This window comes from Seriola lalandi, unplaced genomic scaffold (assembly GCF_002814215.2).
Source record: "Seriola lalandi dorsalis isolate HSWRI2012SDOR001 ecotype SW California unplaced genomic scaffold, Sedor1 jcf7180002054402, whole genome shotgun sequence".
In the NCBI taxonomy this organism is placed as follows: Eukaryota; Metazoa; Chordata; class Actinopteri; order Carangiformes; family Carangidae; genus Seriola; species Seriola lalandi.
Window position 1 is genome coordinate 531,703 of NW_019524955.1, and position 13,382 is coordinate 545,084.

At 39.4% G+C, this 13,382-nt stretch overlaps 1 protein-coding gene across 1 annotated transcript; it reads right to left on the reverse strand.

Moving 5' to 3' along the window:
* Positions 1-1,658: 1,658 nt before the first annotated feature.
* On the reverse strand, positions 1,659-9,286 carry LOC111657484 (E3 ubiquitin-protein ligase RNF126-like). Its single transcript, XM_023409674.2, has 9 exons — positions 9,188-9,286; positions 7,510-7,568; positions 6,724-6,784; positions 6,025-6,260; positions 5,784-5,852; positions 4,265-4,334; positions 4,020-4,113; positions 2,906-3,021; positions 1,659-2,771 (listed from the first exon to the last, which is right to left on the reverse strand). The coding sequence occupies exons 1-9, from the start codon at positions 9,260-9,262 to the stop codon at positions 2,601-2,603; spliced, it is 951 nt and encodes a 316-aa protein (XP_023265442.1). The 5' UTR covers positions 9,263-9,286; the 3' UTR covers positions 1,659-2,600.
* Positions 9,287-13,382: the final 4,096 nt, after the last annotated feature.

Genomic DNA, 13,382 nt, shown 5'->3' on the forward strand with positions numbered 1-13,382 from the left:
CATCTTAAATTATAATGTTTTCTTCTTTGTTTTTTAAAAACATATTAGAAGCAAAAATATAAAAAATGTATCATGACGTCACCATTCAGTTGCATTGCACATTTCAGATTATCAAAGAAACACATTTATATTGTGCATTCACAAGCCTAACATTCATGTCAGTCATCTCAATTTTGTGTCTAAAGGAAAATCACCCATATGGCAGAGGGCAATGTCTACAAATATGTCTATAAATAACTCAATTCTTAAGTGGTATCACAGGTGTATAGGTTTCATGTCTATAAAGCTGAGACAAAAACAGATAAAAGCAAGACTTCCTCTTGATCAGGTTATTCATTGGCTTAGAAGAAATTAATTCATCAGGAATGGGGCTTTGACTCAGTACACCATTTCATATTGTTCCAACGCAACTTATGATGCCCTCCAATGCAACTTATGTTGCGTTGGAGGGTGACAAATAACTACATAGATCACAACTGGAGTTTGTCACATTAAGACATGACACCACTGAAATGCTAGTAGAAAACATGGTGAGGGCAGAAATTGTGCTGTAGGGTTAGTTATGAAATTGGAAACTTGATGAAGGGACAGTGAAAAATAAAAGAAAATCCTGACCTATTTTAGCCCAAAGATAGCAGTTCTAAAATATAGTTAAGAGTGCTATCCAGATGTAACTCTCTACATAACAACTTTAAAGAGCTAAAACTGTAGCTCTAGATACTTAAACATAACAAAATTAAACAGCTCATGATTTTTCAAGGATCATAGCTGAAGTGACAAAGTTAACAATGTTAACAATAAGCTATGAATTTGAGGCTGCAACTTCACATTGTAAAGTCAAACTCTTAGGCACAATTCCAAGTGTTTCCATTTGTCTTTCAGCTAGATCATTGGAAGGATATGTCCATAACAACAATTCCCCTGAGATTAAAGACCTTTGAACTTCAAACCTCAGGGGAGAGTAGAGGTACAATGTGGAGGAAATACACCCATATGGCTAAACAATAAAAGGAAGTGGAATTTATTAGCTTATTGATAACATTTAGCAGGCAAGTGCCCCATTAAAGGATTTACCATAGACTGTTTACTATGTTTACCACATGACTTTGGACAAGGCCTTACTTTGAAAGAACAAAACAATCTGAAAATCGTATTATGCATTGAAATCACTTCCAACAGTGATGGCTAATGATGTTATTGTTCCCTGCTTGGTTGTTCTAAGAGCCTGCAAGAGGTCATTAAAGGAACACGATTTATACTGGGAAACACAGACCAGCACAGCTCATAACCCACCTGTATGCCAAAAATTTTTTTACTCTACTTCTATTTGGTTTATTATTTCATATTAGGACAAACATTTTTTTTTTCCAATTTTTAGCACATCTGCTGTACTGATGAACCAGTTGTGGAAAATGTCCTGCTCATTTTCATTACTGCACTCCCATCTAGTGCCCAACCACAGCACCACACGATCAGTGCAGCGAGGAAAACAGACTTCGCATCAATGGCTGTTTACACAACATTATAATACATTTGTTTGTAGTTACTGTCAGTTCTTGAAACAAGGGCTTAATTTTACCACAGTCTTTCTAAAAGTCCATTTTAAGGCTCCAGTTGCTCATCTTCAAAGAATATCATATATATACACACACTAAGAATGCTTTACATGAATTTTGAGTGGTAGCACTCAAATATCTTTATTTTCATATCATTTTTTTTGTACACGATCATACTGCAAATCAATTGTTTTTCAACTGGCAACTTTAGAAAATATTAAACTTACGTTTAAGTTAAAATACACAAATGCACTGAAATGTCTCTAGGTATGTAATGTGAAAAGCTGATCCACATTTCAGGCTCGCAGATAAAATTAAAATAAGAAAAATCCCTGCGTGTGTAATTTAGTAATGATTATCCACTTCATTATCCAAACATCACAGAATTACTGCAATTTGACACATCGTCTCAAGTGCACACAACAATCTGTCAGATAATCTTAAAACTGTGGGAGGATGTTGACTATAAAATAATTCTATAAATTATTGTCTTTTTCTTTTTGAGAACTAAATGAATCAAATGTAATATCTTTCCAAACCATGAAGAAGTTTAAGTGCAAGCTAAAACAGTGCACTACAGTGCACTCTGGGCATTTTATCTGAGATATGAATACTAAATATAAAAGGAATAACTGTACATTTCTTTTTGCTTCACTGGCAAAAGTGGGTCATTTAAATCATACGTCTGGTAATCAAAAAAAAAAGAAGAACAGCGACTGTCCCGTTGTCCCAAGTCTTCTACCATTGGATTCCTTTGTTTTCTCTCCCCTGTATGAGGTGATCCAGGCAGATCGGGCCTCTTGAAGTTTCCATGCTTCTCCACATCCCCTCTGACAGGAGCTGCACTCGAGGGTCTCCACCCTTCCTTTGTTTAGATTCCCGACGAGGGTGCGAGCAACAGGATGGACCTCATGTATCACTTACCCCTGAGTCAGGCTTGAGTGCACCTAGCGAGATGCACTCAGGTCTCTACCCTAGGACAGGGTGAGACTGGAGGTCACCGCTCTTAAGTATAGCAGCCTAGGAATAAGGACAAATGTTTCTCTAAGAGTTATCAGTGGAGTTCTCATTGCTGGTCGAAGTTGAGGATTGAGGGGTAGAGGAGGAGGAAGAGGAGGAAGAGGAGGAGGTAAAGTTCATCCCTGATAGTTCTGGAGGGTTTGTTGCTGTGTTCTGTCCGCTTAAGCTTTTCCTGCACACTGGACAAGTGTCATGCTGGAAAAAAAGAGGGGCAAAAATATGAGGCTGGTTCAGTCTTTTTTCTGATGTTTCCACATTGCTCCATAGTTTCAGATAGCAACTGGTGAATATTTAAGTGGAAAGACCAATAAATAGGAAATTACTAATACCTGTTCCAGCCAGGGTACTATGCAATCATTGTGAAACATGTGATTGCATGGGAGCTGCCTCACATTTTCTCCAACACTGTAATCTTCTTTACACACTGGACATTCCAGCCCTGAAGCTGAAAGGGCAGAAAATCATATAAATGTAAAGTTTTCAGTACGATCTGTCGAGGGAATAATAAAAAATAGCGACATTACATTATGAACTATCGATGGCATTTAGCAAGCATAGTCCGATCATCTGGTAATTTCTTTAATGGCCAACATCCTGGTCTACAAAGGGACTATAATGATCTACAATTCAATGAATAACTCAGAATCAACGTAAAAGGTCTTGTTCCATAGTGAAAGCAGCAACTAGTTCAGCTTATTTCAGCTGCTTTGTACTGGATATCAAACTACAAATTACCAAAATGTTAGTGTCACCAAAATTGATATATTTCCATTTCATTGTCTCTTGCTAGCTTGAAGTGGATTAGACTCTTTAGCCTTAACTATGTGGCTGAGTGTTTGGTTTGTTGCTTTGTTGTATCTACACACTTAACATGCCATTTTCTTGGAAACTAACACATTTTTGTGAATTAAAAAAAGTGTTTAATAAAATAAATGTCAACCAGTCGGATTTTGGTCAAAACTAAATTTTGCCTAAATATTTAATTACTGCATTTTGGCTATGTAGCGCAGTGTAGTTTACTACTATCATGTTTACTCTTTAGGGGTATAGCTTATTTTCACAACTTTTTACTGGAGATACCATTTAAGATTTTGTAATATTTTCACAAAGCTGTTTGCTGCTATACTGCTATTCTGACTTGCCCTTAGCTTAGTGGCAGTTGCACCATCAGCTCTCTTTATTTTCTAAAACCAGCACATGTCTGAATATGGAATGGTTGCTTTTTACCAATTGTCAGATGATTTTAAGACTGAAGACTTACAGTATCCTGTGGTTGGTTGATTAATAAATAACTGCTATGTTGATGAGGTCAGCTTGTTAGGCAAAATGGTACTTGCATTAAACTATACTGTAATACAATAAGAAGGAAGAAGAAAATTATACTGCTTTCCAACCCCGCATACAAAAGTCATTACAGCAGTTGTATTATTTATTCTAACTCACCAACATGCTCATCTGTAATTTGTACTGTAGGAAGACTTTTTATTTTATCTCTATCTGCAGGTGGAGGTCCCGTGTTCTCAAACTGGTTTAATAACTAAAGACAAGGAAAGAAAAAAAAGAGAAGAGAAATGGTGACATACACTTTTGCATTACATGGACCACTTATACACAATATCTAAAATATGTAATTCAAAGTTAAACAAATAAATCTATTTTAAAAAAACAGTTGAAGGCCTTAAAAGTACCTGTGTTATAATTGCATCTAGTCCATTAGCACCCCAGGCATAATCCATGGGATTTGAATGAAGAACACCCCTTTAAAAAAAAACAAAAAATACATGAAACATTAAAACAACTAGAAGAAAACAAGCATATACAGGGGTTGGACAATGAAACTGAAACACCTGCCAATTTAGTGTTGGAGGTTTCATGGCTAAATTTGACCAGCCTGGTGGCCAATCTTCATTGGTTGCACATTGCACCAGTAAGAGCAGAGTGTGAAGGTTCAATTAGCAGAGTAATAGCACAGTTTTGCTCAAAATATTGCAATGCACACAACATTATGGGTGACATATCAGAGTTCAAAAGAGGACAAATTGTTGGTGCATGTCTTGCTGGCGCATCTGTGACCAAGACAGCAAGTCTTTGTGATGTATCAAAAGCCACGGTATCCAGGGTAATGTCAGCATACTACCAAGAAGGACGAACCACATCCAACAGGAGTAACTGTGGACGCAAGAGGAAGCTGTCTGAAAGGGATGTCCGGGTGCTAACCCAGATTGTATCCAAAAAACATAAAACCACAGCTGCCCAACTCACTGCAGAATTAAATGTGCACCTCAACTCTCCTGTTTCCACCAAAACGGGAGCTCCACAGGGTCAATATACACGGCCGGGCTGCTATAGCCAAACCTTTGGTCACTCGTGCCAATGCCAAACGTCAGTTTCAATGGTGCCAGCAGCGCAAATCTTGGGCTGTGGACAATGTGAATCATGTATTGTTCTCTGATGAGTCCACCTTTACTGTCTTTCCCACATCCGGGAGAGTTACGGTGTGGAGAAGCCCCAAAGAAGCATACCACCAAGACTGTTGCATGCCCAGAGTGAAGCATGGGGGTGGATCAGTGATGGTTTGGGCTGCAATATCATGGCATTCCCTTGGCCCAATACTTCTGCTAGATGGGCGCGTCACTGCCAAGGACTACCGAACCATTCTGGAGGACCATGTGCACCCAATGGTTCAAACATTGTATCCTGAAGGCAGTGCCGTGTATCAGGATGATAATGCACCAATGCACACAGCAAGACTGGTGACAGAGTGGTTTGATGAACATGAAAGTGAAGTTGAACATCTCCCATGGCCTGCACAGTCACCAGATCTAAATATTATTGAGCCACTTTGGGGTGTTTTGGAGGAGCGAGTCAGGAAACGTTTTCCTCCACCAGCATCACGTAGTGACCTGGCCACTATTCTGCAAGAAGAATGGCTCAAAATCCCTCTGGTCACTGTGCAGGACTTGTATCTGTCATTCCCAAGACGAATTGATGCTGTATTGGCCGCAAAAGGAGGCCCTACACCATATTAATGAATTATTGTGGTCTAAAACCAGGCGTTTCAGTTTCATTGTCCAACCCGTGCGCTCGCACGCACGCTCGCACGCACGCACACACACACACACGCACGCACACACACACACACACACACACACACACACACACACACACACTCTTTTGGTTCATTACAGCACTGTTCCAGAGACTCACCAGGGTCCAACACCAATATTTGGCATTGCAGTAGGTGCAATTATTCCATTCACTAGCTGCTGAATGATTCTACAAAACAGAACACAGGTATAAAACAGATATTGTGAAGGAGAAATTAAAGTAGTTTCTACATATTCAGATGTTTAGCTATCAAGGAAGACAAAAATTAATCTCAGAGAAAGAGTGAAGCACAAGCACAAGTGGAACTTCAGTCCCACAAGTCACTGCGTATATTTTTTACCCTTCTAAAGTGGGAACTCCCTCATGCCTCCCTGCTTGTCGTCTTGAACCATGACGACTCCTCGGTTGCCTGGCACCATATCGTTGCCGTGATGCAGTTTCCCTTTCCCTCCTGTTTTCAGGATCCCGGTTGTCCTCTGTTCCCAGTCCAGCCCCAAAGTCAAAACTGTCATCAAAGACACCCAGGGCAAACTGACCATAGCCCGAAGGGAACGTAAACAAGTGCTGATCCGCATTCTGGGAGCCACAAAGATAAAAAAAAAAAAAAGTTTTAAAAAGACACAGATCAAGTTGGGTATTGCAATCTTGATGGTAGAAATCAGTAGAGCTCAGTGATTTTTTTCCCCAAAGTACATCCTCAAGCTCCCTATTTAATGAGATATTATTGAAGAAGGAAATTGTATTGTATTTTTCACTAAAATGTCTCCTCACAGCACTTACATAAACTACATATTAAGGTAAGAATGGCATGTTTAACTGGGCAATGTTAAAAACTGCCAAATCAACTAATACAGTGTTACTGCAAAAGAGCTAGACTGTAGTTGACAAAGCAGAAGTGGAAAACCCATCATGTCCGGTAACAGATCAGCAAAAACGTCAATGGTAACAATTTTATGAAATGCTGACTCAATTAGGCAACCGTGTGGGAGAGCAGAGAGAGGTCATGTGATAGAATCTGAGTAAAGAATGAGTTAAAAACCTCAAATGGTTGCTGGTTCTGGGGCCCACTGGAGATGGTAGACATGGAGCCATTGTCAGCACTAAACAGGGAACAGATTGTCGACAAGTTATGTGTAGACTTAATAATGTTAAAAGGATTTTTTTTTTCTCACCATGTGTCATAGTTTGTATCATTCTTAAGAATTATGATAACATGTTTTGTTGTGTCCCGTTTTTTCCCGTTATCCTTACCCATCCACCTTTTGATTTTACATGTGAAATGTAGTGGTTATATAGTGGATATGTTCCCAATTTGCGGTGTTACAAGATATAATGCCATCAAAATAGCTGAAAAAAAGGAAGACTAGGAATGCATTGTTATTCTAAACAGAAAATAGATAGACTTCCATGCTATCTTTGTCGAGTACTACGAGCAGTAAGTTAATTTTCCTTTTTCTTTTTGAAGGCCACACATTTGAAAAACGGAATCAGCTATACAGTTTTACAAAAGGCATTTGAGAGTCAAATCAATAGTTTTAAGTTGTCACTGCAATCATTCATACAATGAAGGACTAGGAAGGCATGAATGATGATGAATTGAAGCAAAGAGAGCATCATCTTGATTGAATGTATTGCAGAAAAGACAGGGTCAAAGACTCATGTTAAAAAAAAGATTTAAAAAATGTTATCATACATAATGAAGGGTGGCAGTCTTTTATTTATCTTATTGATTCCCTAAAACATGCAGTGTAACATTCATAAATTGTTAAAAAACAAACAGACAGAGACTCCCTTTGATGAGGTAAACTGTGGCCAATATACACACCTTCTCTCCTCCAGCAGCTCCTCAATGAACCCTGACTCACATCTTGGACATGTATACTCCTGTAAACAAACAAAGAAATACAAAAACAAACAGTAGCTTAGCTGGACAGTGAGATAAAAAAGACAGAAGGTGATTATGCTTTTCCTATGTGTACATCTAACTCTGATTTTTTAAAAAGCACAGTAAAAGCAGTGTGCATTTGGTATTGAATTTTGTAAATCTAATATGTATGCTGGAAACAATTTGACCAAATAAAGGTTTTTTCAGTCCACGGGTCTGACATAAGATAGACATAACAGACCAGTGGCAAAGTCTGGCAAGCTCTGAATAAGGAAGCAATGCTCAACTGTCCCATTTCTGGTGATACTACAACAACAGATTTCTTGGCGTGCATATCACTGATGATCTCTCCTGGTCCTTCAACATAACCACTCTGGACAAGAGGGCTCAGGAGAGGATGCACCGCCAGAGAAGACTTTCCCTCCCCCAATTTAACCACCTTCTATTGAAACTGCTAAAAGCGTCCTGACCAGCTGTGTCATTATTTAGTATGAGAATTGTAGTCTGTAGCCCTATAAGTCCCTTTAGCAAACACACCGAGGGCAGCTGAGAGGATCTATTGGGGTCTCTTTACACCTTCCAGGACATCTATATTTACAAAAAAGCCTCCAGCATCCTAAGGGACTTTTCCTGCCTCTCTCCCATCATTAGCCTAACCTGCCAAAATGAGCAACACCTTCTTCCTCCAGGCTGTAAGACACCTTATAGCAACCCCACATTCAACTCACTCCTTGGATAATATAAACACACACACATTAACCTTATGACCTTAAATCTTTTTTTTTTTTTTTTTTACTTTCTACAAATTATACATGTTGTTTTTTTAAATATCCCAATCCTGAAGGAAACACTGTCATTCAGCTGCATTTTTAAAAATTGTTACAAAATATAGTGTAAGTATCAAAATGGCTACTCCAGTCAATAAAATCTGTGGTTGCACAGTTGTGTGAGGTGTTAACTCGACCACAGGTCATTACCAGCACCCTACAGAAAACTATGGCTGATCTTTCACATTGTGAAGGGCACATGTATACTTCTATGACAGATCATTCTAGCCTGTGACAGGCAGGCCACTTGTGTACCTTACTGAATGGCAAAAAAGAAAAGGACGCAGTGGCATTGTTGGCACTGGATCATTCACATAAGTGAAAATCTAGTACACAAAATCTTAAGGGGGACAAGTGTTAACAGCGTACCCTCAATAAAATAAATAGCTGAAACTGGCAATTAACGTTAAACGCAACCATAGTGTTACAGTTAACGTTATTGCTAGTGAATATTGCTAACGGTTACGCTAATAAGCCTCGAAAACCCACAGAAACCATGAAAGGAACCCGCAATGACACGTTACAAATTATGCAAGAAAAGTATCAGTTCTCTGCGTGTAGTGACTTGGCAGTTGTGTTCACATACAGACTGATCCACTGCTTAGATAACAACTAAGCTAACTAACACTGAGTAACGTTAGCGAGATAAACGGGAGCTCGAAGCTAATACCGTTAGCTTGCTAACAGTTGACGCCGCTGCTACAATGCTTTCTAAGAAAGCAACAACAACAGTACCTTGTTCTTAATTTGTCCAACTGTCTCTACCTTTACTTTCTGTCAATGGTACTTACGGGAAGTCGAGGACTAATCTCTGCAGAGCATCTATGACAGAAGAACCGACTGGGCCATGGAGGAGCTTCAGCCATCTTTAGCCACTAAACAGGTAGAGAGGGGGAAGGACTACGGCGCACCGAAAAGGACAATGTTAACCTCCTAGAAAATACGACGGCCATGTGGTTTAAATGGCTGCATTGCATTATGGATAATATTTACATGTAGATGAATAAAAGTATAGTCTGTCTTTACTTGAAAAAGAAAAAAATATAACATTACCTGAATGATACATAGGTTATACGGTTAGAGACTAAGATTAATGTGAAAATTGAGAATGGATTAGATTAAATTAAATTAAGTTTTTTTTCCCCAAATGTTGTATATATAAAACAAAAACAAACAAACAAACAAGCAAAAACAGTTTATTTCACTGTAAAGAACTGAAATATAAACTTGTCAACCACTAACAATGATGTGTCTTATAAAATATTGCCACATGGTGGTGCTTTTGTGTATCAAGTGTTGAAGAGTCACTGTATTTTACACTGTAGCCAGTGGCTGCTGATACAATACACTCTTGGTAAGTTTCCCATGGAATTTATGAGAGCTTTAGACAGGTTATCATATATTGGAAAAACCGGGGTAAGGTGTCTCTAATTCGTACTCATATGCCAATGCAAACGCCCCAGTGAAATGAAGAACTCAAGACCTGGATAAAGTTAATACCCCCAACAAATCTGTATCATGTATCACCACACTGTGTCTCCACTGAACTCATGTCTTATCCCTGCAGGTTTAGCCTCCCCCCCAACCACCCTCCCACCCCTCGTTCTCTCTGTTCACATGAAAACCAGAGATGTGTTTTTGCAATCTGGCATTGCACTAGATTTATTTTGACACGTTACTTTTCCATTGGATTCCTGTCAACCACCTCTTGATCCCAACAGGCCTACTTTAAGTGTTTCAAAGTCGCATAGCATCTGTTTTGGAGCACCACATCTCGTCAAAGGTGGATTTGTATTTTGTCCTTGATTATTTGACAGCAGTTGTTGGAACCATTTAATCAAGTGTCAAGTCTGAGACATAAAACAGTAAATAAGTAGCCCCTCACATGGGAAACACATTGTCTCATTTTATGTGAACACAACCAAGTTGTCGTTGGCGGCTATCTGGCAGCCCTGAGATAGCACCAAACGTCTCAGAGATCCCTTAGTTACATAAGATCTGGTGGGAATAATGATTGATTTTGTTTTGTTTTCAGGTCTGTTTTTATTTTCAAAGTTATGAATTCCAATTTCCTCAACATTCGTTTCACAGGTATTCTTAATGTGATTACCATAACTGCAGATTGACAGCTATAAACATGTCACATAAGCCTGGAGTACCTCTAGTGCTTGGCACAACATGTGGAGAGTAAGTAGGAGTTCCCATCCGACTGCCTGCCAGCCAATCACATCTCTCAAGCCATCTGGCCTGATTTTTATGCACGAATGTCCAGTTTCATGCTCTTGAGGAGAGTGGCCCTGGATGCAACCAGACCCAGTGGTGGTTTATTGGTGTACTGTTTTGAATGAAAAACATATGGATGTAGCCATACATCCACACAGTCTCCAATATGAGCCATACAGCCAACACACTGCTCTGTATCAGTATTATGCATAAAAATCTTTTTTTGTTACATGTGTAGTAAAACAACTGCAAAACTTGTGAGAGACAATGGTTTAATTTCTCAACCCGCAATGCATAATATAAATATGGTTAGTTACAATAAGACTGTATGTTTCCATACAGCAAAGCTCACAATGTAACCTAGATAGGTCCTAATGTCCTGTCTAGGCCAGTGTTGTGTCTGATGTAGCCATGTGGGAGCAGGAAAGACACAGCTGTCCCATGGGCTGAGATTAGAGAGGGTCTGTTAGCACTGAGGTTTGCTATGTCTGCCTGGCTGAGGTAAGCTATTGTCTCTCTGCGCCCAGTGCGTCACCGCCATCGCAGTCGAATGCTCATTGTAGCAATGCAATCTGGGGAGTGAGTGACTGCGGGTCAGAGACAGGTCATGTGAACAGCAGAAAACAAACTCTGCCCAGACTGAGTGACCTTCCACATCGTGTAGTTTTAGGTCACTACTAATCTGGATTTGTTCTATGTTGACCAAAAAAACATATTCTGCAAGTGAACCGCACTGTTTGTGAGGAAGTATAAATATATTAGATGTTTTCTTGCTGTGATGTGTAAAACACTGCAGGTGATGGATGTAACTAAATGTATTTTTTCCTGCCACTGTAATTAAGCAACTTTCAAACTGCATATGCATTTATGTGCAGATGCACATATAACACCCATGTACAGTGACTGATACAATAGAATAATTGTTTTTCTCTCTGCCTACTTTTTACAGCTTTTATTTTCTATTACGCTCTAAGAGGCAATAAAGTGTTGCAGCCAAGGCAGCAGACAGATATGCTGCAAGGGACACTGTGGCTTTTGTCACTCCATAGAGTTTTTCCAGACACTCCAGCCGGGATTGCCCCACACAGTCCCTCTGGGCCCCCGAATCACACTCACATACACACATAAACACACACATAGACACACACTCAGCAATAACAGCCGCCTGCTGGAACTTCCTGGGCCTCTTAGTCATGCGTCACTTGTTTTCAGTCCCACCCATCGAAGACTCTGTCTCCTCCAGACACACTCTGTCTGACGCCATGTGTCACAAGACCTGCGCATCAGACACACACATGCACACGCATCGTAAGATCCCTGGACAAACAGCAAGAAGGCTGTGAAGATCAACATCAGTGATGGACAAAGCTGTCTTTAAAAAAATAAACCAAACACATCCGTGAACATGTATATACTCATATCTCAATCACAGCAGGTATCCCTTGTGTTCTGTGCAGTGTTTTTCTGCTCTGCTTGTGTTCCAGATCAAAATCCCTCAGTACTGCATTGGTACATAAGTGTTTGGGATTACATCACTGAGCAGCTAACAAAATATAGATGTTGCTAGAGGAACATATGTGCACAATTAGCCGCCTCGTTTAAACTGTCTTTGTTGCAGTGGAGTGTTTGTGGTCACTCACTGCAGATGTTTCAGCAGTTCTGTTTGACTTTATCTGTTTTTATTGACCCATTGTTTCATTGCATTGCGGTAATATGTCTCGATCATACACAGTACAGCTTTTTGTATTTTTCACTTTGTGTTTATTTCAGATATATGGTGATCGATCTTTAGTCTTAAATACTTTTTAACTGTGTTAACAGTGTTGCCCTGGGAATGGCAAATTCCACCGCTTTGACAGTTATTGAATGGACTGGTACAAAATGTTGTAAAGACAGTCATGGTCCCATCATGGTCCCGTCATGGTCCCGTCATGGTTCCGTCTAAAATGTCTATTGGATGGATTGCCATAAAATTTGGTGTTCATGGTCCTCATAAGATGTAATGTAAAAACATTGTTGACCCCTTCACTTTTCATCCGTCACCATCATCAGGTCAGCATTTTAATTTGTCCAATACTTAAAAACTTTTAAAACTTAAAACTAAACTAAGATGGTGAACATGGTAATATTACCATTTTAGCATTGTCTCTGTGAAAATGCTATCATGCTAACATTAGCATTTAACTGAGGGCGTGCTGTGCCTGGCCTCACACAGCCCCTAGCATTGCTGTTGACTTTTAGTCTTGTTAATTGATAAACCCTTACCGGTTAGATAAATGTCTTTTTTGAATAGCCTGAGATTTGCGCTTAAATACAGTATAAAAACAGTATAACTAACCATCAAACAGTCACAAAGCAATGATACAATACAATATTCAGAAGAAAAAAAACAAGTACATAAAGCACAAGACACAAAACAGAGCATGTTGGAAAGATATAGTGTTATCTGCGTTCCTCAGCAGATCCTACATAGAAACACCACCCACAGACCTACACAGAGGACAGGAAGAACTCCCAATAAAAAAAGAGCAAAACCTTTAGCATTTCAACAAGAAATTCCCCAGCAGGTGTGAAATGAGGACAACAAGAGACAACTACAAAGTGAGTGTTTGTGTGTGTGAGAAGAAGACTGTGTATAAAATTCCCTGCTGGAGTATCTGGAGTATTGTTTTTGGCATTCATTATATATTTGTGTATGAGTATGGGTGTAGATAATTCTGTAGTCTCTCTATGTGGGTTTCCAGGGTGTGTTGTTAGAAGATT

What these genes read in the sequence shown, in the direction of transcription:
- LOC111657484 (XM_023409674.2), bottom strand. Translation starts at nt 9,262, where the DNA reads ATGGCTGAAGCTCCTCCATGGCCCAGTCGGTTCTTCTGTCATAGATGC. An exon ending in GAGCTGCTGGAGGAGAGAAG is followed by an intron (nt 6,785 to 7,509) that starts GTGTGTATATTG and finishes TTCCCTGTTTAG; the next exon opens with TGCTGACAATGGCTCCATGT. An exon ending in AGAACCAGCAACCATTTGAG is followed by an intron (nt 6,261 to 6,723) that starts GTTTTTAACTCA and finishes TGTGGCTCCCAG; the next exon opens with AATGCGGATCAGCACTTGTT.